The sequence below is a fragment of the Liolophura sinensis genome, chromosome 1 (assembly GCF_032854445.1).
Source record: "Liolophura sinensis isolate JHLJ2023 chromosome 1, CUHK_Ljap_v2, whole genome shotgun sequence".
In the NCBI taxonomy this organism is placed as follows: domain Eukaryota; kingdom Metazoa; phylum Mollusca; class Polyplacophora; order Chitonida; family Chitonidae; genus Liolophura; species Liolophura sinensis.
In genome coordinates, this window is record NC_088295.1 from 950,150 (window position 1) to 971,031 (window position 20,882).

At 44.9% G+C, this 20,882-nt stretch overlaps 1 protein-coding gene across 1 annotated transcript in view; it reads right to left on the bottom strand.

Annotated features, from left to right (window-relative positions):
- Positions 1-4,617: 4,617 nt before the first annotated feature.
- LOC135461452 (uncharacterized) overlaps positions 4,618-20,882 on the bottom strand; it is a 276,606-nt gene continuing 260,341 nt past the window's right edge. Inside the window, exons 124-127 of the mRNA XM_064738560.1 lie at positions 19,026-19,118; positions 17,425-17,530; positions 9,914-10,051; positions 4,618-6,692 (exon numbers count right to left, since the gene is read on the bottom strand). Coding sequence (XP_064594630.1) covers positions 6,375-6,692; positions 9,914-10,051; positions 17,425-17,530; positions 19,026-19,118 — 655 coding nt within the window. The 3' untranslated portion in view covers positions 4,618-6,374. The remainder of the gene's footprint in view (positions 6,693-9,913; positions 10,052-17,424; positions 17,531-19,025; positions 19,119-20,882) is intronic.

The window sequence follows — 20,882 nt, forward strand, 5'->3', positions numbered from 1 at the left end:
TGGTTACCCCAGACTCGGGCCACTTTCCTCCACCTATATACCTGACTGAGTAGGATGTGAAAACAGTCAGGTTTGTCAGGTACATGGTGAGGTGTGGTGGTTACCCCAGACTCGGGCCAGATTCCTCCACCAACATACCTGGCTAAGTAACATGTGAAAAGAGGTGTGGTGGTTACCCCAGACTCGGGCCACTTTCCTCCACCTATATACCTGACTGAGTAGGATGTGAAAACAGTCAGGTTTGTCAGGTACATGGTGAGGTGTGGTGATTACCCCAGACTCGGGCCAGATTCCTCCACCCACATACCTGGCTGAGTAACATGTGAAAACAGTCCGGTTTGTCAGGAACATGGTGAGGTGTGGTGATTACCCCAGACTCGGTCCAGATTCCTCCACCCATATACCTGGCTGAGTAACGTGAAAACAGTCAGGTTTGTCAGGTACATGGTGAGGTGTGGTGATTACCCCAGACTAGTGCCACTTTCCTCCACCCACATACCTGGCTGAGTAAAATGTGAAAACAGTCAGGTTTGTCAGGTACATGGTGAGGTGTGGTGGTTACCCCAGACTCGAGCCACTTTCTTCCATTCACATACCTGGCTGAGTAACATGTGAAAACAGTCAGGTTTGTCAGGTACATGGTGAGGTGTGGTGATTACCTCAGACTAGGGCCACTTTCCTCCACCCACATACCTGGCTGAGTAATGTGAAAACAATCAGGTTTGTCAGGTAAATGGTGAGGTGTGGTGGTTACCCCGGACTAGTGCCACTTTCCTCCACCCACATACCTGGCTGAGTAACATGTGAAAACAGTCAGGTTTGTCAGGTACATGGTGAGGTGTGGTGGTTACCCCAGACTCGGGCCAGATTCCTCCACCCATATACCTGGTGGAGCAACATATGAAAACAGTCAGGTTTGTCAGGTACATGGTGAGGTGTGGTGGTTACCCCAGACTCAGGCCACTTTCCTCCACCCACATACCTGGCTGACTAAAATGTGAAAACAGTCCAGTTTGTCAGGTACATGGTGAGGTGTGGTGGTTACCCCAGACTAGGGCCACTTTCCTCCACCCACATACCTGTCTGAGTAACATGTGAAAACAGTCAGGTTTGTCAGGTACATGGTGAGGTGTGGTGATTACCCCAGACTCGGGCCATATTCCTCCACCCACATACCTGGCTTAGTAACATGTGAAAACAGTCAGGTTTGTCAGGTACGTGGTGAGGTGTGGTGATTACCCCAGACTCGGGCCAGATTCCTCCACCGACATACCTGGCTGAGTAACATGTGAAAACAGTCAGGTTTGTCAGGTACATGGTGAGGTGTGGTGGTTACCCCAGACTCGGGCCAGATTCCTCCACCCACATAAATGGCTAAGTAACATGTGAAAACAGTCAGGTTTGTCAGGTACATGGTGAGGTGTGGTGGTTACCCCAGACTAGGGCCAGATTCCTCCACCCACATACCTGGCTGAGTAACATGTGAAAACAGTCAGGTTTGTCAGGTATATGGTGAGGTGTGGTGATTACACCAGACTCGGGCCAGATTCCTCCACCAACATACCTGGCTGAGTAACATGTGAAAACAGTCAGGTTTGTCAGGTACATGGTGAGGTGTGGTGGTTACCCCAGACTCGGGCCAGATTCCTCCACCCACATACCTGGCTGAGTAACATGTGAAAACAGTCAGGTTTGTCAGGTACATGGTGAGGTGTGGTGGTTACCCCAGACTCGGGCCAGATTCCTCCACCCACATACCTGGCTAAGTAACATGTGAAAAGAGGTGTGGTGGTTACCCCAGACTCGGGACAGATTCCTCCACCAATATACCTGGCTAAGTAACGTGAAAACAGTCCAGATTGTCAGGTACATGGTGAGGTGTGGTGGTTACCCCAGACTCGGGCCACTTTCCTCCACCCACATACCTGGCTGAGTAACATGTGAAAACAGTCAGGTTTGTCAGGTACATGGTGAGGTGTGGTGGTTACCCCAGATTCGGGCCAGATTCCTCCACCTACATACCTGGCTAAGTAACATGTGAAAAGATGTGTGGTAATTACCCCAGACTCGGGCCACTTTCCTCCACCCATATACCTGGCTGAGTAACGTGAAAACAGTCAGGTTTGTCAGGTACATGGTGAGGTGTGGTGATTACCCCAGACTCGGGCCAGATTCCTCCACCCACATACCTGGTTGAGTAACATGTGAAAACAGTCAGGTTTGTCAGGTGCATGGTGAGGTGTGGTGGTTACCCCAGACTCGGGCCAGATTCCTCCACCCACATACCTGGCTAAGTAACATGTGAAAAGAGGTGTGGTGGTTACCCCAGACTCGGGCCACTTTCCTCCAAATATATACCTGGCTGAGTAACAGGTGAAAACAGTCAAGTTTGTCAGGTACATGGTGAGGTGTGGTGGTTACCCCAGACTCGGGCCACTTTCCTCCACCCATATACCTGGCTGAGTAACATGTGAAAACAGCCAGGTTGGTCAGGTACATGATGAGGTGTGGTGGTTACCCCAGACTAGTGCCACTTTCCTCCACCCACATACCTGGCTGAGTAACATGTGAAAACAGTCAGGTTTGTCAGGTACATGGTGAGGTGTGGTGGTTACCCCAGACTAGGGCCAGATTCCTCCACCCACATACCTGGCTGAGTAACATGTCAAAACGGTCAGGTTTGTCAGGTACATGGTGAGGTGTGGTGATTACCCTAGACTCGGGCCAGATTTCTCAACCCACATACCTGGCTGAGTAACATGTGAAAACAGTCAGGTTTGTCAGGTACATGGTGAGGTGTGGTGGTTACCCCAGACTCGGGCTAGATTCCTCCACCCACATACCTGGCTGAGTAACATGTGAAAACCGTCAGGTTTGTCGGGTACATGGTGAGGTGTGGTGATTACCCCAAACTTGGGCCAGATTCCTCCACCCACATACCTGGCTGAGTAACATGTGAAAACAGCCAGGTTTGTCAGGTACATGGTGAGGTGTGGTGATTACCCCAGACTTGGGCCAGATTCCTCCACCCACATACCTGGCTGAGTAACATGTGAAAACAGTCAGGTTTGTCAGGTACATGGTGAGGTGTGGTGGTTACCCCAGACTCGGGCCAGATTCCTCCACCCACATACCTGGCTAAGTAACATGTGAAAAGAGGTGTGGTGGTTACCCCAGACTCGGGCCACTTTCCTCCACCTATATACCTGGCTTAGTAACATGTGAAAACAGTCAGGTTTGTCAGGTACATGGTGAGGTGTGGTGGTTACCCCAGACTCAGGCCAGATTCCTCCACCCACATACCTGGCTAAGTAACATTTGAAAAAAGGTGTGGTGGTTACCCCAGACTCTGGCAACTTTCCTCCACCCACATACCTGGCTGAGTAACATGTGAAAACAGTCAGGTTTGTCAGGTACATGGTGAGGTGTGGTGGTTACCCCAGACTCGGGCTAGATTCCTCCACCCACATACCTGGCTGAGTAACATGTGAAAACAGTCAGGTTTGTCAGGTACATGGTGAGGTGTGGTGGTTACCCCAGACTCGGGCCAGATTCCTCCAACCATATACCTGGCTGAGTAACATGTGAAAACAGTCAGGTTTGTCAGGTACATGGTGAGGTGTGGTGATTACCCCAGACTTGGGCCAGATTCCTCCACCCACATACCTGGCTGAGTAACATGTGAAAACAGTCAGGTTTGTCAGGTACATGGTGAGGTGTGGTGGTTACCCCAGACTCGTGTCAGATTCCTCCACCCACATACCTGGTTGAGTAACATGTGAAAACAGTCAGGTTTGTCAGGTACATGGTGAGGTGTGGTGGTTACTAACATGTGAAAACAGTCAGCTTTTTTCAGGTACATGGTGAGGTGTGGTGGTTACCCCAGACTCGGGCCACTTTCCTCCACCCAAATACCTGGCTGAGTAACGTGAAAACAGTCAGGTTTGTCAGATACATGGTGAGGTGTGGTGGTTACCCCATACTCGCGCCAGATTCCTCCACCCACATACCTGGCTGAGTAACATGTGAAAACAGTCAGGTTTGTCAGGTACATGGTGAGGTGTGGTGATTACCCCACATTCGGGCCAGATTCCTCCACCTACATACCTGGCTGAGTAACATGTGAAAACAGTCTGGTTTGTCAGGTACATGGTGATGTGTGGTGGTTACCCCAGACTAGGGCCACTTTCCTCCACCCACATGGTGAGGTGTGGTGGTTACCCCAGACTAGTGCCACTTTCCTCCACCCACATACCTGGCTGAGTAACATGTGAAAACAGTCAGGTTTGTAAGGTACATGGTGAGGTGTGGTGGTTACCCCAGACTAGGGCCAGATTCCTCCACCCATATACCTGGCTGAGTAACGTGTGAAAACAATCAGGTTTGTCAGGTACATGGTGAGGTGTGGTGATTACCCCAGACTCGGGCCAGATTCCTCCACCCATATACCTGGCTGAGTAACGTGTGAAAACAGTCAGGTTTGTCAGGTACATGGTGAGGTGTGGTGGTTACCCGAGACTCGGGCCAGATTCCTCTACCCATATACCTGGCTGAGTAACGTGTAAAACAGCAATTAAGTGAATGCAATCAGTGGGAATAATGTCAACCCAAAATATCTTACAAGGGAATCATTTTATTTTGACAGACAATGTTTGTCGCAAACAAATATACTAGAATAGACTTATCATGTGGGTATATTTTTGTTCCAAAATTACCTATTTCTACAGCATAGACACTCCAAACAAAAGTTCTATCAGTGTTATCTGGATGTTGGCATTGCAAAAAGTTTAATAACCAATGCCAGAATTATAAAGACAATGCTCACAGGATACAAGGACAAACAAAAAAAGATATGAATAAAAACTATTACAGTTTGAATATCACAAAAAAACATATCTGATTAAAGTGAACATGTATATTAATTTATTATTCATACCAAATATTTGCTAGGTTTTGCATTGTTATTTGCATATTTCTCTTTGTATTTTCCACTCTCACACCATTCCTGCGCTTCATGTGAACAAGACAAATTGAAAGATTCCATCTCTTTCTGAGAGGTACAAGTGAGAAACTATCATTAAAACCATTCTACCATTGTATACACTTCAGCTGTTTTCTCCTGGCTCTAAAACAAGAGGCTTTGGATAACATTTTGAAAAAAGTTGTCACAGTGTTATAAAACTGTCAGCAACTGCACTTCTTTTTTTTTTGGTTTTTAAAAATTTTTTCAGCATTTTAAACACACCGGATAAAACCTTTGTTCAAGTGGACAGGAAATATGCTAGTTGGGTGAGATCAACTTCTAAGTCAAAGAGCCAACAGTAAAATCCAGATCAGCCAAAACAGACATCTGGTGCATACATGTAAATCATTTTACCAATATTTTATCTAATAACTCGCGTACAATGGGATGGTGCAGTCATGGTGTTTTAAATTGAGCATGTATCAATTAAAAATGAGACAAGTGACAAACACAGGTAATCATTTGATGAAAAGAAGATACAGGATAGCACCAAACACAAATATCCCCAACAAACACCTACTTGGCCAATGCCAATGTCATCTACACGGCCGCTTAGTCATTGAATCACGAGGCCATAATTATCCTGCACATACAGGCTTGGCCTGTAAGACTTACCCATTGGAATAAACCATGAGCTGAATGAGGTACAACCTTGTGCAAATCATGCTTGAACAACTATCCCCTGTAGCAGCCTCTGCTACACAGATAACTGGGGATCTGGCAAACAGGCTAACAGACACATGACTGTTGTACAATATCATAACATTCATCCAAAATCTGTTCTTTTTTACCATTTTTAGCAAAACATTGAATGGAATAAAATATATACGTATACAAAAATAGAATGTGTAAGAAAATATAAATTCTGTTAAAATGTTTAGCAATTTCTATTAAAGACATTCAATAAACATTTTATGCATGTATATCAATTTAAAAGTTAAACATTCACACAAAATTTTGTGTAAAATGATTTTCTGAAAAACATTTTCAGGTTCCAGTAAAGATTTTTCACCAAAAATATGGCCAGGAATATAAAATTTTAAATGTTTCTTTACAGAAATGATTTCGTGTACACATGTGCTCAAATTGATGCATACATGTACTTACTGTATCTACTTGATTTCATACAAGCTTCATAACTTTGTCTTGGTGCATAAGTACTCATAAGAAAAAGCTCTTGATAAACACATAGAATTTCACAAAAAAGGGAGAACCAGAGCTCTAGGTGCGTCACTTTACCAGTGACCTCTGGTGGAGTCTGAACTAAAGGTGTGTCACTTCACCAGTGACCTCTGGTAGAATCTGAACTATAGGTGTGTCACTTCACTAGTGACCTCTGGTGGAGTCTGACCTACAGGTGTGTCACTTCGTCACCGACCTCCAACATTGGATACAGGGGGTTGATCTTGCCTTTCTCTGACCTCATACTACTATGTCTTGACACACTGGACTGACTATTTTTGGAGAGATAACCTTGGTCAGGCTGGAGCTCAGCCATGCCCATCATTTGTGGATTCATGAAGGCATGGGACTCATTAACAAATGGCCCAGAGAGTGCCAGGTGTGCCTGTAGCTTAGATGTGGACACCGCGAAATCTGTCTCTGTCACACTGCCATCAGGCGACTCAGTTATACCATCTGTCTGATTCTTGGCAAATTGAAGGAAAACCTGAAAAAGGAAAACAAGGATCATAACACATCCATGACAGAATACTGCTGGTATTGCAGAGGACAGAATAACTCAGATATACTTGTACTGGCACTAAGGACAGATTACAAAATAAATTCAAGCTAATGGTACTGCAAATTAAAGATGGTACACAATAACTCGGATCTACATGTACTAGTACTGCAAACAGATGGCAGCAGAGACTAACTACACGTACTGCAAATACAGGACAGTACAGACTACCTCAGATCTACTTGTACTGCACATAGCGGACAGTACAGGCAAACTCAGATCCACTGGTACTGCAAATAGAGGGCAGCACAGACTAACTCAGATCCACTGGTACTGCAAAAAGAGGGCAGCACAGACTAAATCAGATCTATTCGTACTGCAAATAGAGGGCAGCACAGACTAAATCAGATCTATTCGTACTGCAAATACAGGACAGTACAGACTAACTCAGATCTACTTGTACTGCATATAGAGGACAGTACAGACTAACTCTGATCTACTGGTACTGCAAATAGAGGGCAGCACAGACTAACTCAGATCTACTGGTATTGCAAATAGAGGACAGCACTGCCTAACTCAGATATACTGGTACTGCACAGAGGACAGTACAGACTAACTCAGATCTATTGGTACTGCAAATACAAGACAGTACAGACTAAATCAGATCTACTTGTATTGCACATAGGGAAAGTACAGACTAAATCAGATCTACTGGTACTGCAAATAGAGCACAGTACAGACTACCTCAGACCTACAGGTACTGCAAAAAGAAAGCAGTATAGATTACCTCAGATCTACTGGTACTGCAAATAGAGGACAGTACAGACTAACTCCGGCCTACTAGTATTGCAAATAGTAGACAGAGTTCAGAATAACTGGCACTGAGGACAGGGTACGGAGTAACTAGCAATGAGGACACGGTACGGAGTAACTAGCACTGAGGACAGGGTACTGATTAACTGGCACAGAGGACAGGGTACAGAGTAAATGGCACTGAGGACAGGGTACCGGGTAACTGGCACTGGGGACAAGGTACAGAGTAACTGGCACTGAGGAGAGGGTACAGAGTAACTGGCACTGAGGACAGGGTGCCAAGTAACTGGCACTGAGGACAGGGTGCCGAGTAACTGACACTGAGGAGAGGGTACAGAGTAACTGGCACTGAGGAGAGGGTACAGGGAAACTGGCACTGAGGACAGGATGTACAGAGTAACTGGCACTGAGGAGAGGGCGTACAGAGTAACTGCCACTGAGGACAGGGTACGGAGTAACTGGCACTGAGGACAAGGTACCGAGTAACTGGCACTGAGGACAGAGTACTGATTAAATGGCACAGAGGACAGGGTACCGAGTAACTGGCACTGAGGACAGGGTACCGGGTAACAGGCACTGAGAACAGGGTACCAAGTAACTGGCACTGAGGACAGGGTACAGAGTAACTGGCAATGAGGACAGGGTACAGGGAAACTGGCACTGAGGACAGGATGTACAGAGTAACTGGCACTGAGGAGAGGGTACAGGGTAACTGCCACTGAGGAGAGGGTACAGGGTAACTGGCACTGAGGACAGAGTGTACAGAGTAACTGGACAGGGTACAGAGTAACTGGCACTGACAGGGTACAGAGTAACTGGCACTGAGGACAGGGTGTACAGAGTAACTGGCACTGAGGAGAAGGTACAGGGTAACTGGCACTGAGGAAAGGGTACAGGGTAACTGGCACTGAGGACAGAGTGTACAGAGTAACTGGACAGGGTACAGAGCAACTGGCACTGAGGACAGGGTACAGAGTAACTGGCACTGAGGAGAGGGTGTACAGAGTAACTGGACAGGGTACAGACTGGTGTACAGAGTAACTGGCACTGAGGACAGAGTACCGAGTAACTGGCACTGAGCACAGGGTACAGAGTAACTGGCACTGAGGACAGGGTACAGAGTAACTGGCACTGAGGACAGGGTGCTGAGTAACTAGCACTGAGGAGAGGGTACAGGGTAACTGGCACTGAGGACAGGGTACAGAGTAACTGGCACTGAGGACAGGGTACCGAGTAACTGGCACTGAGGACAGGATACTGGGTAACTGGCACTGAGGACAGGGTACAGAGTAACTGGCACTGAGGACAGGGTACAGAGTAACTGGCACTGAGGACAGGGTACAGAGTAACTGGCACTGAGGAGAGGGTACATAGTAACTGGCACTGAGGACAGGGTGCTGAGTAACTGGCACTGAGGACAGGGTGCTGAGTAACTGGCACTGAGGACAGGGTGCCGAGTAACTGGCAGTGAGGAGAAGGTACAGGGTAACTGGCACTGAAGAGAGGGTACAGGGTAACTGGCACTGAGGAAAGGGTACAGGGTAACTGGCACTGAGGACAGGGTGTACAGAGTAACTGGACAGGGTACAGAGCAACTGGCACTGAGGACAGGGTACAGGGTAACTGGCACTGAGGAGAGGGTGTACAGAGTAACTGGACAGGGTACAGACTGGTGTACAGAGTAACTGGACAGGGTACAGAGTAACTGGCACTGAGGACAGAGTACCGAGTAACTGGCACTGAGGACAAGGTACCGGGTAACTGGCACTGAGGAGAGGGTACAGGGAAACTGGCACTGAGGACAGGGTACAGAGTAACTGGCACTGAGGACAGGGTACCGAGTAACTGGCACTGAGGACAGGGTGCTGAGTTACTAGCACTGAGGAGAGGGTACAGGGTAACTGGCACTGAGGACAGGGTACCGAGTAACTGGCACTGAGGACAGGGTACCGAGTAACTGGCACTGAGGACAGGATACTGGGTAACTAAACTGGCACTGAGGACAGGGTGCCGAGTAACTGGCACAGAGGACAGGGTACAGAGTAACTGGCACTGAGAACAGAGTACCGAGTGACTGGCACTGAGGACAGGGTACCGAGTAACTGGCACTGAGGACAAGATGTACAGAGTAACTGGCACTGAAGACAGGGTACAGAGTAACTGTGATATAACTACATGTATTATTAGCAGAACGTATGATACATTTTAGTGTTCAACTCCATGCTAATGTCTACTGGACTGTACTGACTGAGAGATGGTCACACTAACACCACTCGGCAAGGACACCCACACAACTGCACTCCAAAGTCACAGTAGAAAACAATCCATAAAGGTAAGCTGAAGTCATGGATATGAGCTCTGCCTTAACAGAGAATAGGTGATGCGAAGCCACTTACCGCATCCAGTGTCGTCTGCTGTACAGAGTAATCCTCAATGGCAAGGTTGTGCTTCTGTCTCTCCAAGTGGCCAAAGATGTTAGGAAGGTGAGCACTTTCCAGAGGAATGGCAAACTCCAGCGTGCCATTGTGCTGGTCCTGAGAAAAACAACAGTATACATGTATGTACACTCATTCTCACCATTACATATCATCACCCCTTCCCACTGAGGCACCATCTGATCACTATGTGTCATCACATCTGACCAGGGAGTCACAGTCTAATCATTACACGTCATCACCCCTTCCCACTGAGTCACCATCTGATCACTATGTGTCATCACATCTGACCAGGGAGTCTCAGTCTAATCATTACACGTCATCAAACCCGAGCTGTGGGTCACAGTCTAATCATTACACGTCATCACCCCTTCCCACTGAGTCACCATCTGATCACTATGTGTCATCACATCTGACCAGGGAGTCACAGTCTAATCATTACACGTCATCACACCCGACCGGTGGTTCACAGTCTAATCATTATACGTCATCACCCCTTCCCACTGAGTCACCATCTCACATCTGACCAGGCAGTCACAGTCTAATCATTACACGTCACCACACCCGACCTGTGGGTCACAGTCTAATCATTACACGTCATCACCCCGTCCCACTGAGTCACCATCTGATCACTATGTGTCATCACATCTGACCAGGGAGTCACAGTCTAATCATTACACGTCATCACACCCGACCGGTGGGTCACAGTCTAACCATTACACGTCATCACCCCTTCCCACTGAGTCACCATCTGATCACTATGTGTCATCACATCTGACCAGGGAGTCAGTCTAATCATTACACGTCATCACACCCGACCTGTGGGTCACAGTCTAATCATTACACGTCATCACCCCTTCCCACTGAGTCACCATCTGATCACTATGTGTCATCACATCTGACCAGGGAGTCAGTCTAATCATTACACATCATCACACCCGACCTGTGGGTCACAGTCTAACCGTTACACGTCATCACCCCTTCCCACTGAGTCACCATCTGATCACTATGTGTCATCACATCTGACCAGGGAGTCAGTCTAATCATTACACGTCATCACACCCGACCGGTGGGTCACAGTCTAATCATTACACATCATCACCCCTTCCCACTGAGTCACCATCTGATCACTATGTGTCATCACATCTGACAAGGGAGTCACAGTCTAATCATTACACATCATCACCCCTTCCCACTGAGTCACCATCTGATCACTATGTGTCATCACATCTGACCAGGGAGTCACATTCTAATCATTACACGTCATCACACCCGACCTGTGGGTCACAGTCTAACCATTACACGTCATCACCCCTTCACACTGAGTCCCCATCTCATCACTATGTGTCATCACACCCGGCCTGTGGGTCACAGTCTAATCATTACACATCATCACACCCGACCTGTGGGTCACAGTCTAACCATTACACATCATCACATCTGACCAGTGAGTCACAGTTTAATCATTACACGTCATCACATCTGACCAGGGAGTCACAGTCTAATCATTACACGTCATCACACCCGACCTGTGGGTCACAGTCTAATCATTCCACGTCATCACCCCTTCCCACTGAGTCACCATCTGATCACAATGTGTCATCACATCTGACCAGGGAGTCAGTCTAATCATTACACGTCATCACACCCGGCCGGTGGGTCACAGTCTAATCATTACACATCATCACCCCTTCCCACTGAGTCACCATCTGATCACTATGTGTCATCACATCTGACAAGGGAGTCACAGTCTAATCATTACACATCATCACCCCTTCCCACTGAGTCACCATCTGATCACTATGTGTCATCACATCTGACCAGGGAGTCACATTCTAATCATTACACGTCATCACACCCGACCTGTGGGTCACAGTCTAACCATTACACGTCATCACCCCTTCCCACTGAGTCACCATCTCATCACTATGTGTCATCACACCCGGCCTGTGGGTCACAGTCTAATCATTACACATCATCACACCCGACCTGTGGGTCACAGTCTAACCATTACACATCATCACATCTGACCAGTGAGTCCCAGTCTAACCACTACACATCATCACATCTGACCAGGGAGTCACAGTCTAATTATTACATGTCATCACTCCCGACCGGTGGGTCACAGTCATCACCCCTTCCCACTGAGTCACAATCTGATCACTGTGTGTCATCGCATCTGACCAGTGAGTCACAGTCTAATCATTATGTGTCATCACACCTGACGTGAGTCAGTCTGACAATTACGTGTCATCACACCTGACCAGGGAGATGAACGTTTACTTCGGTTACAAAAACTGTTCTTCCCCGATGCCCTCTGACAGGTTGACAAAACAAACACGACATTTACAAGTAAATATTAACAGTGACCAGACAAATAGTTTGCACACATAACGGTATCAACAGTAGCCATAGATTCAGTAATTTTGCTATACAAAGCAATGCAAAAAGAACACAATCAGCAAAGCACAGATTACAATCAGGATATTAACTGTGTATATACTGAAAATGGGTTTTTAAGCATTTTCATTTTGTTTTTCAAAAATGGTCAAATGAAACTTTTTACAGAAGGCTTTTGGAGATTTTGACTCTTTAAGTCCCTTTGTAATGAATTCCACAGTTTTGGACCACTGTATGAAAGGCTTTGTTTGACGTACTTTGAGGAGGGGAATGGCACTTGGAGACTACCATTTGTGGTTGATCGGAGATGTTTTGTAGTTGCTGAGTTGGCAGGTTTAAATAGTGTATTCAGGTATGTTGGGCACTGGGCACAGGTATGTTGGGCACTATCTTATACATGTAGGCTCCTGTTTGCTGGGAAGTTTTGTCTCGGATACAGAGCCAGCTGAGTTGCTTGAAAAGGTTGGAGGTTGGTGTTAAATAAGGGCCATTTAATATTAGTCTAGCTGCTCTCTTTTGAAGCTTTGAGAATCTTTCTATCTGATACTTGCTGGTATATCCCCAGATCATGCAACAGCAGTTCATATGTGGCAGAATGAAGGAGTTGTATTACAGAATTTTTGCATTTTTTTTTTCAATATGTGTTAGTTCCTGTATAATACACCAAGTTTGATTGTGATCTTTTCACAGACAAAATCAACATGGGAATTCCAGTTAAGGCTTTGATTAATATGAAGACCAAGAATTTTGTCAAATTGTACGCATTTAAGATTTGAGTTGCTTGCTCTAATGTTAATACGAGTGTCTGGTTTATGTAATTCATGTTCAGTGCCTAAAATTAGAATTGTTGACTTGTCAGTATTAACAAACATTTCATTGTAGTCATGCCGCCTCTCGATTTGTTCCATGTCCTGATTCATAGCAGCTTCTAATTCTGTTAGATTTGTGCCATGGTTATATACAGTGCTGTCATCAGCATACAAGTCAATTGTACTCATGGTTGGGCATAACAACAGGTCATTTACATAAATTATAAATAACAGGGTACCTAGAATGGACCCCTGGGGCACACTAGATTCCACAGGCAGAGGATCGGACATGTGACCATCTAGGCAAACAAACTGTTTGTGGTCAAGAAGGTATGATTTCATGAGTTTTAGAGCAGTATTCTCAAGTTTGTAAAGTTTATGTTTTTGTAAAATGATATCTTGATTAATTGTATCAAAGGCTTTTTGAAAATCAAGCTTGGCACAAGCTACAAAATGTACTTGGTCAACTGAAGCTAGGCATGATTCCACCATTTTTGTCAATGCATTTTACCCGCTTGGATAGCACAGTTGGTAGAGCGTCCGCTTTGGGGAGCAGTAGATTCAGGATCAATCCTGGGTCGAGTCACACCCAAGACTTTAAAAGAGGAAGCTGTAACTTCCTCGCTTGGCGTTCAGCATGAAGGGATAGTGCAACGACTGGTTGACCCGTATCAGTATAATGGCTAGGGCGGGGCGGCTTACTTGCCTTCGGTGAGTTGCCTCAGTGAAGCAGGACTAGATAAAAGAGCGGTGGAAATCCGTCCTGCGACAAGGAGGCACATATACGCCCTAAGGATTCCTTTGTCGTCATATGACTGAAAAATTGTTGAGTACGACGTTAAACCCCAAGCATGCACTCACTCACTCAATGCATTTTGGCAGGAGTGCTGTGTTCGGAACCCTGACTGTCCTTCGCATAGTAGGTTGAAAGTGGTCAGATAATTGTACAGGTGTATTCAGGGGCATTCTCAAAATCTTTTTGGGTGTGATATTGATCCCATAACTTTCTAGCATTGACAGTTTCTTCATCTTTCAACAATTTTGGCAGATTTTTATCTGGAGTGTCTTCAAACTGTACAGTTGACCATGGCTTGTCAAGTAAATCTGATAAAAAAAGATTCTATATTCAAGTTTTTTAGATTTCCATATTTAACTTGTTGGTTTGCGAACCAGATTTTGTTTTTTTGCTTTTATATACCAAGCATACAGGATAGTTGTCACTTATTGCTATTTTGGGGACATTTGTTTTTATGACTTTTTATGGGTTTGTAACAAACCTGATCTATCAATGTGTTTGTCGTATTTGTTACTCTGGTTGCTTCTGTGATAACCTGCTGAAGTTGATATGTTCTAAAGGTTCCCATAGCTTACATGTATTTTTTACACTTAAGAGATCATAGTTGAAATCTCCAGATAGAATAATTTCTTTGGATTCTGTAGAAGCAGTGTCCATCATTTGTTCAAAATCCTCTAACCACGCAACCCTGGAGCCTGGTGATCTGTATATAAATACAATTAGTACACGTTTGGCATGGGTAACTTCACTTTCAATCCAGACCACTTCTAGTTTTTCAGACTCGAGATCTCTGCGATATTTAGACTTGATATTTTCATTTATAAATAGAGCAATTCCCCCTCCCTGTTTAAGCGGTCTATCCTTTCTTGCCAGTTCGAAGCCGCTAATATTTATAAGTTTCTCTTGGTCTCTTTTCTTGAGGAAAGTTTCTGTGCAGGCAAATATGTCTGCTTCGTTGGATGTGGTTGAAAGAATTGATCTGAGTTCATCAATTTTTGGTTTTATATGTAGAATGTTAAGGTGACATATTTTTAGACCTTTTGAAAGTAGCCCAAGGACATTTGGAAAATGGTGAAAATTGAGGCTGTTCAGTTTGAAATAATTACATGTCCAACCCTTGCTACACTGATCAGAACCAGAAGCATTTACAGTATTTACTTTCAGACCATCAGCATAATCATAGATATTCATATACTGTAAACATTGCTAACTCCTAATGTATTCATATATATACACATACGTTTAAATACACTAAGGTCAGTCACAGGCGTGTCCAGCCTGACCTGGTTTCTCTGGTCACTGCTATCACAGTAATTGACCGTATGCTCTTCAGTGACAGCACTGTCAATAATGCTGGACGTACTGGATATGTCACATTGTCTGTAGTTTTCTTGAACTTCAGACCCACTTTGACACAATGTACTCCGGCCACAGTTATCACAAGTTTTACATTGTTTGTAGTTGGGAAAATGTGTAGGTAAATCACCCAATTCATGCAGCTGTACGCGTGGTTTTGTCTTATCACAGTTTTTATCACTTATAATGTTGTCGGCTTTGATTGTAGCACTGGAATCTGATGACCTGTGATCACTCGCAAAAAAAGTTCATTTGTACAGTAATCACAGAGTTCTTGAAGGGATGAGAAATGTTTAAAAATGACAAAATGAGGTTTTACACAGTTAGTTTGAGGCACATCTCCCTGGGACTTTTGTGGCATATCCTGGCCGGATTTTCAGCATCTGAGACAGCGATTTACCTTGTGCTCTGGCATGTTACAGTCGCGGCAAATTACGGGATGCCTGGTTTCACTTGGGTATGTTTGGTTTCCCCACAGTTGTGACACTGGGGGCCATTCGTGTCATATGTCCTCTGCCCTTCTTTCACACGTTGGTTTGGCAATATCTTGGAGACAGAGTTCCATGTGGACTCAAGTGGAGTCTGTCACCGACCAGAAGAGACCAATTTATTCTGCCGTCAGTGAAGAGAAATTCCTTGTCACTTTCTACAAAGGGTATGTTGTAGCCAGAACATAGTTTATGTAGTTCCCTGTTGACATTAGAAATCATTCTATTTGTCTATTTCGAGTCCATTCTCGGAAGCAAGCTTGTCACAATGATTTTGGTATTAGGGGATTAGTTATAGATGTGGTTTACATGGGAATCATAGCCACAGAGCACCTGCTCAGTTCCGAGCTCTGCTGAGCAGCTGTTTGTTCCCACATGGATGATGATCCTCTCATACTTGTTCAGAGGCCTCATTTCGCACAGATTGTCCTTAACCTCATTGATCCTGGCTACTCAAAGAGTTTTTAGAGTGACATTTTTCTGAAGACCTTTGTGTGTTATACCTTGAAGTAAGGACTCCCCTATAACTAATACCGATAACAGTCCCAGAAAGCCACCTGTCTCACTATCTCCACTCTCACTGTCTTACTTTGGGTGTCACGGTTTGGGGTCCTTTGGGCTTCACTCCACAAACCATGATGAAGCCATGACAAATCATCTCACCTGACCAAGTAAGTTGCTGTATGATCATTATGTGTCATCACATCTGACCAGTGAGTCACAGTCTGATCATTACATGTCATCACATCTCACAGTGGATCAAAGTCTGATTATTACGTGTCATCGCATCTGACCAGTGAGTCACAATCTAATCACTACGTGTCATCACATCTGACCACTGAGTCACAATCTAATCACTACGTGTCATCACATCTGACCAGTGAGCAATAGTCTGATAATTACGTGTCATCACATCTGACCAGTGAGTCACAGTCTGATCATTACATGTCATCACATCTGACAGTGGATCACAGTCTGATTATTACATGTCATCACATCTCACAGTGGATCAAAGTCTGATTATTACGTGTCATCGCATCTGACCAGTGAGTCACAATCTAATCACTACGTGTCATCACATCTGACCACTGAGTCACAATCTAATCACTACGTGTCATCACATCTGACCAGTGAGCAATAGTCTGATAATTACGTGTCATCACATCTGACCAGTGAGTCACAGTCTGATCATTACATGTCATCACATCTGACAGTGGATCACAGTCTGATTATTACATGTCATCGCATGTGACCAGTGAGTCACAGTCTCATCACTATGTGTCATCACATCTGACCAGTGAGTCACAATCTAATCACTACATGTCATCACATGTGACCAGTGAGCAATAGTCTGATAATTATGTGTCATCATATCTGACCAGTGAGTCACAGTCTGATGAGTACTTGTCATCACATCTGATCCGTGAGTCACAGTCCCATCACTATGTGCCATCACACCTGGCCAAGTGAGTCATCAAACCAACCTCCAAACAAGTTTGAATGTAATCAGTTCAAGAGATAAAAAATCTAGCGTATTGAGAGTTTCACAAACAAATGTACTATGCTGAGAGACTACTGTACAAAAGGCATACATGTGCATGTGCAGTGTATGTCCTACTTTACCTTGAGATGGGTTCCAGGGAATGTGTTTACCATGAACTGTACCACGACATGGGCATTTGACGGAGGGCCTTTTACTTTGGTGATGACACTGTAGCCTTCACTGAACCTGTGAACATTATGCAATAATGTAGTATATGTCAATGTGCAGCTAATACAGGCTAGAACTTGATCAACATCACACATAAGTACATCCACAGCCAATGCAGACTGGAACCTGATAACATTACACATAAGCACATCCACAGCTAATGCAGACTGGAACCTGATAACATTACACATAAGCACATCCACAGCTAATGCAGACTGGAACCTGATAACATTACACATAAGTACATCCACAGCTAATGCAGACTGGAACCTGATAACATTACACATAAGCACACTCACAGCTAATGCAGACTGGAACGTGATAACATAACACATAAGCGCATCCACAGCTAATGCAGACTGGAACCTGATAACATTACACATAAGCACATCCACAGCTAATGCAGACTGGAACCTGATAACATTACACATAAGCACATCCACAGCTAATGCAGACTGGAACCTGATAACATTACACATAAGCACATCCACAGTTAATGCAGACTGGAACCTGATAACATTACACATAAGCACATACACAGCTAATGCAGACTGGACCTGATAACATAACACATAAGCACATCCACAGCTAATGCAGACTGGAACCTGATAACATTACACATAAGCACATCCACAGCTAATGCGGACTGGAACCTGATAACATAACACATAAGTACATCCACAGCTAATGCAGACTGGAACCTGATAACATTACACATAAGCACATCCACAGCTAATGCAGACTGGAACCTGATAACATTACACATAAGCACATCCACAGCTAATGCAGACTGGAACCTGATAACATTACACATAAGCACATCCACAGCTAATGCAGACTGGACCTGATAACATTACACATAAGCACATCCACAGCTAATGCAGACTGGAACCTGATAACATTACACATAAGCACATCCACAGCTAATGCAGACTGGACCTGATAACATTACACATAAGCACATCCACAGCTAATGCAGACTGGAACCTGATAACATTACACATAAGCACATCCACAGCTAATGCAGACTGGACCTGATAACATTACACATAAGCACATTCACAGCTAATGCAGACTGGAACCTGATAACATTACACATAAGCACATCCACAGCTAATGCAGACTGGAACCTGATAACATTACACATAAGTACATCCACAGCTAATGCAGACTGGAACCTGATAACATTACACATAAGCACATCCACAGCTAATGCAGACTGGAACCTGATAACATTACACATAAGCACATCCACAGCTAATGTAGACTGGAACCTGATAACATTACACATAAGCACATCCACAGCTAATGCAGACTGGAACCTGATAACTTTACACATAAGTACATCCACAGCTAATGCAGACTGGAACCTGATAACATTACACATAAGCACATCCACAGCTAATGCAGACTGGAACCTGATAACATTACACATAAGTACATCCACAGCTAATGCAGATTGCTACTTTTGAATCAAACACAGGCAAAAGTTTAAAGACATTTTTGCACTCACTTGTGTTTAAGATGCTGTGGGCTTCCCATACAGACAAACCTTCCATTGACCATGATAGCCAGTCTGTTACAGAGAATATCACACTCTGCCATGCTGGAAGATAAGGGATAAACAGCTTATGTACAAGTATAGACACAGATGTTTAATAAGAGATGGAGGGTTACCTGTGAGGTGAGGGTGACAGAGATTCAACTGTGTGAGGTGAGAACGATGATGAAGGTTTATCTGTGTGACATGAGAATGATGTTGGAGGTTTACCCATGTGAGGTGAGAATGACAGGTTTACCTGTGTGAGGTGAGAATGACAGAGGTTTACCTGTGTGAGGTGAGAATGACAGAGGTTTACCTGTGTGAAGTTAGAACGATGATGAAGGTTTATCTGTGTGACATGAGAATGATGTTGGAGGTTTACCTATGTGAGGTGAGAATGACTGACATTTACCTGTGTGAGGTGAGGATGATGGAGGTTTACCTGTGTGAGGTGAGAACGACGACGGAGGTTTATCTGTGTGAAGTTAGAACGATAATGAAGGTTTATCTGTGTGACATGAGAATGATGTTGGAAGTTTACCTATGTGAGGTGAGAATGACAGAGGTTTACCTGTGTGACATGAGAATGATGTTGGAAGTTTGCCTATGTGAGGTGAGAATGACAGAGGTTTACCTGTGTGAAGTGAGAACGATGATGGAAGTTTACCTATGTGACATGAGAATGATGTTGGACGTTTACCTATGTGACATGAGAATGATGTTGGACGTTTACCTATGTGAGGTGAGAATGACTGACGTTTACCTGTGTGAGGTGAGGATGATGGAGGTTTACCTGTGTGAGGTGAGAATGACTGACGTTTACCTGTGTGAGGTGAGGATGATGGAGGTTTACCTGTGTGCAGTGAGAGTGGCTGAGGTTTACCTGTGTGAGGTGAGAATGACAGAGGTTTACCTGTGTGAGGTGAGAACGACGACGGAGGTTTACCTGTGTGAAGTTAGAACGATGATGGAAGTTTATCTGTGTGACATGAGAATGATGTTGGACGTTTACCTATGTGAGGTGAGAATGACTGACGTTTACCTGTGTGAGGTGACGATGATGGAGGTTTACCTGTGTGAAGTGAGAGTGGCTGAGGTTTACCAGTGTGAGGTGGGGATGATGGAAGTTTACCTGTGTGAAGTGAGGGTGGCTGAGGTTTACCTGTGTGAGGTGAGGATGATGGAGGTTTACCTGTGTGAAGCTAGAATGACTGACGTTTACCTGTGTGAGGTGAGAATGATGGAGGTTAACCTGTGTGAAGTGAGAGTGGCTGAGGTTTACCTGTGTGAGGTGACGATGATGGAGGTTTACCTGTGTGAAGTGAGAGTGGCTGAGGTTTACCAGTGTGAGGTGGGGATGATGGAAGTTTACCTGTGTGAAGTGAGGGTGGCTGAGGTTTACCTGTGTGAGGTGAGGATGATGGAGGTTTACTAGTGTGAAGCTAGAGTGACTGACATTTACCTGTGTGAGGTGAGAATGATGGAGGTTAACCTGTGTGAAGTGAGAGTGGCTGAGGTTTACCTGTGTGAGGTGAGGATGATGGAGGTTTACCTGTGTGAAGTGAGAGTGGCTGAGGTTTACCAGTGTGAGGTGGGGATGATGGAAGTTTACCTGTGTGAAGTGAGAGTGGCTGAGGTTTACCTGTGTGAGGTGAGGATGATGGAGGTTTACTTGTGTGAAGTGAGAGTGGCTGAGGTTTACCTGTGTGAAGTGAGGATGATGGAGGTTTACCTGTGTGAAGTGAGAGTGGCTGAGGTTTACCTGTGTGAGGTGAGAATGATGGAGGTTTACTTGTGTGAAGTGAGAGTGGCTGAGGTTTACCTGTG